The sequence below is a fragment of the Cyprinodon variegatus genome, unplaced genomic scaffold (genome assembly GCF_000732505.1).
Source record: "Cyprinodon variegatus isolate N-32 unplaced genomic scaffold, C_variegatus-1.0 Scaffold13, whole genome shotgun sequence".
NCBI classification, from domain to species: Eukaryota; Metazoa; Chordata; class Actinopteri; order Cyprinodontiformes; family Cyprinodontidae; genus Cyprinodon; species Cyprinodon variegatus.
In genome coordinates this window covers 996,201-999,511 of record NW_015150466.1, presented here as the reverse complement: position 1 = coordinate 999,511, position 3,311 = coordinate 996,201, and the positions used below count along the sequence as shown (strand labels likewise).

The following is a 3,311-nucleotide window of genomic DNA, read 5'->3' as shown; positions in this document are numbered from 1 at the left end:
CTGGTTGGTTTCTGGGATCTTGTTAAAGGTCTAATTCTGACACCCAGAGACGACATGTGGCAGAATTATTAGTGAAAACCTTTGAGCTGGTTAACATTAAATTACATTTAAAAAAGTGCATAAAATTGTACCGATATCTTCATTAAAACTTTTGGTTTCAAATGTAATTTAATGTTAACCAGCTCAAAGGTTTTCACTAATAATTCTGCCACATGTCGTCTCTGGGTGTCAGAATTAGACCTTTAACAAGATCCCAGAAACCAACCAGGAAACAAAGCAAAAACACGCAATAATAAATAAAATGCAAAAAAACAAACAAAAAAGAAAGGGCTCTTAAGTGCATAATAAAAAAAATAAATGCAGGATGAAAAAAAGAAATTAACCTAAATTAAAAAAACAAAAGTTTAATACTGCTCTAAAATCAGAGTCTCCAAAACTATCAGCATCTTTACCAGCTGGGAATTTTAAAGAAGCAAGAAAAGTTATAAATTTGAGAACATTTTCAAGTTAAGAACGCCGGTAAAACCTCATAACATCACAGCGAGATTATTAGAGCAACTAATAAACATTTAAATAACGTAATAAACAGCGTCTGTCATTTCCCTCCATCTCTTCCTGTTTCTGTCACATGCGATCGTTTTTTCAAACGCCATCGGCTGCACGGACGATTTATTGAACATTTTAATTGGTGAGCGGGGAGCTGCTGACCTGCAGAGTTTACAACAATCTTCCTTTTGTAGCCGACGACTTTAGGTGGTGAATAAATTTGTACTGCTTCCTTTTGCAGCGATGGTTTTTGGTCTCACAAATTAATGCTTTTTGTTCGTCGTCCTCGGCGTGAAATCCAGACCACTTTTTACATCATGCTTAATTTGGGGGGGAATCATAAATATCGCTATATTTTAACTATTTATTGTGTCAGCTGGATCGAATACTAATTGAATGATAAAAAAACTGATTGAACTGGAGGATAAATGGGTGATTTTTAGGTGATAGAATTTCAGGAATTTGAGCGTTTATATTCACTAACAGAACCAAATCAGGGATGAACGATTTTACCAAAAATCTGAATTACTTTCCAAAAAATATTGAGATCTTTTTGCGATTTTCCTTTGCACTAAGCAGAAGCATGTCAATGTTTTATTCCGGGGTTTCAGTTTTTTCATGATCGTGAAAGCCTGCTCTTCCAGAATGCAGTGCTGCAGGACTTTGCTGTAACATCTGGATGAAAAAGCTCCAACTTCTACTATAATGCATAGATCTAGGTGCTATAGATGCAACTCTCTGTTTCCTTCTGTGTGACAGCACTTTAATTTTATTACTGCCATCCAAGGGAGAAATTCAGTGTCTTAATCTTGTTAAATTAATTGTGACTAATATTGAGTTCCTCTGCAATTTCAAAAGTAAATTTTCTTAAATTGCGATTATATTGCAAATGCAATTAATTGCCCAGCGCTAAACCAGATAAAGTTAAGTCTGCATTCTGGATTTATGCATTTCTTCCCAAATACTGCTAATCCTCCACTTAATAATGAACAGCGTTGCCCTCTAGTGGATGGTACAAACATTAAAAGCATTAAACATTAAAATGCTAAGCTGTCAATTCAACAACTTCAAGTCTAATAAACCAGCAATCTACGTAGTATTTGTTTACATTCCTAGTGGTGAGGCTGTGTTACAAGAACAAGAGTTTATATTCTAGTTTTACGGTTATTTTAACTGCATCCACCATTTAAAAAGTGTCTCAGTGTGAGAGGGAGGGACAGCGCTCTGAGCCGAAGCTGATATCGAGCGTTAACGTTGTTTTTTTAAATGATGACCAAGCTGCTTACAGTCTGCAAATTACTCTTTTCCCTCCATCTGATCATAAAATCAAGATACACATTAAAATGATTACCAATTCCTTCGTAAACAGCATCTAAAGTTACATAAAATAACTTCTATAGTTCAAGCAGGGAGTAAAGGAAAAGCAGGAGGAAAGCTGATATGGAGGATTTCCCCGAGGTCGTCCAAGGACAGGATTCAGCCTTACTTGTGGAGCATGGCGATGGCGTCCCTGGTTTTCACTTGATCCAAACCGAAGGTCAGAGAGAAGCGACGGGCCAGCTCCTTGATCCCACAGAAGGCGGAGGAGGAGCGGTCGAACCCGTGACCCAGTTCTGACAGCATTTCATTGAACAGCTGGAACCAAAAGAAGCACAAACATCCAGTATGAGGTCAGAGACAGAAAGCTGGAGGGACGGGGTCAGGCCGAAGGTTCACCGACCTGCTGCAGACTGAGGATCAGCGTCTTGGCACACTGGATCTTGTCGATTTGTCTCGTCTTACTCATGGTCTCCTTGATGATGTCACCATAATCATTGTAATACTGTGAGACAAACAAACAAAAAAAAAGCTGAGTTTGGTTTTGGTCTGAAAATCCCCCACAGGGTGGATGTTTAATTTAAAAGAACTAAAACCGACCCTCATGTACTGCTTGAAGATGTCCGCTCCAGTCCTCATTTCCACCACGCAGTAGATGATGAGCTTACAGTAGGCAGCCAGGAGGTTCCTCCTCTTGTGCAGAGCTTCGATCTTCACTGCCTCATCATCCTGCTGGCCGTCTGGAAATACAACAAAACAGAAACCGATCTCCAAACTCTCCCAGGAAGCAAAAATACGACCTAAAAATCCTGGTTTGTTTCTATTGGTACCAGTGCTGTTGGTGTCGTCGTCCTGGTCTATGAAGACGTGGTTGAGGATGAAGGAAAGCAGCTCGGACTGTAAGGAATCCTCTGGCGAATAGACCAGAGGCTCCAGATGTTCTCTGCCTCCTGAGACCATCTGATGACTGAAGATGAGCAGAAGGTCGCACAGGATGGTGAACGCCTGCGAAACGGAGGGAAAAACACAGTTCAATCCAGCAGCGTTCCTGCAGACATCGCCTCTTTAACCAATCGCATTCGATGAGCTGCGTCACCTGTTCCTTGACGGCCGTATTGACGTTTGTGAGGTAGCGCTGGCACATCATACAAAACGCCCTCATCTGCTTCCGAAGATTGACCATGTCATCCTGCAGGCGGAACGGACACACCTCTTTAACATGGAGCTTCAAAGCGACCCGACTGAAGCGCGGCGAATCGAAAGCTGAAGCCCTTACCTTTCTTGAACTGCCCTCGGACAACTTAGCCAGCTGCCACAGGATGACGTAGTGAGTGCACTGCAGCGAATGGATGACTATCTGCTCACCAAGGAGACACAAAGTTAAGACAGTAAGATTCTGATTCATTCAGAACAAACAGCACCCTAAAATCTAATAGTTGCCTTATGAT

At 41.0% G+C, this 3,311-nt stretch overlaps 1 protein-coding gene across 1 annotated transcript in view; it reads right to left on the bottom strand.

The window, feature by feature from the left end:
• Window positions 1-3,311, bottom strand: part of LOC107089801 (cohesin subunit SA-2-like) — a 45,203-nt gene that overhangs the window by 16,602 nt on the left and 25,290 nt on the right. The window contains exons 22-27 of the mRNA XM_015382777.1: window positions 3,140-3,220; window positions 2,960-3,052; window positions 2,694-2,868; window positions 2,464-2,603; window positions 2,267-2,368; window positions 2,033-2,181 (exon numbers count right to left, since the gene is read on the bottom strand). Of these exons, the coding sequence (XP_015238263.1) occupies window positions 2,033-2,181; window positions 2,267-2,368; window positions 2,464-2,603; window positions 2,694-2,868; window positions 2,960-3,052; window positions 3,140-3,220 (740 nt within the window). The remainder of the gene's footprint in view (window positions 1-2,032; window positions 2,182-2,266; window positions 2,369-2,463; window positions 2,604-2,693; window positions 2,869-2,959; window positions 3,053-3,139; window positions 3,221-3,311) is intronic.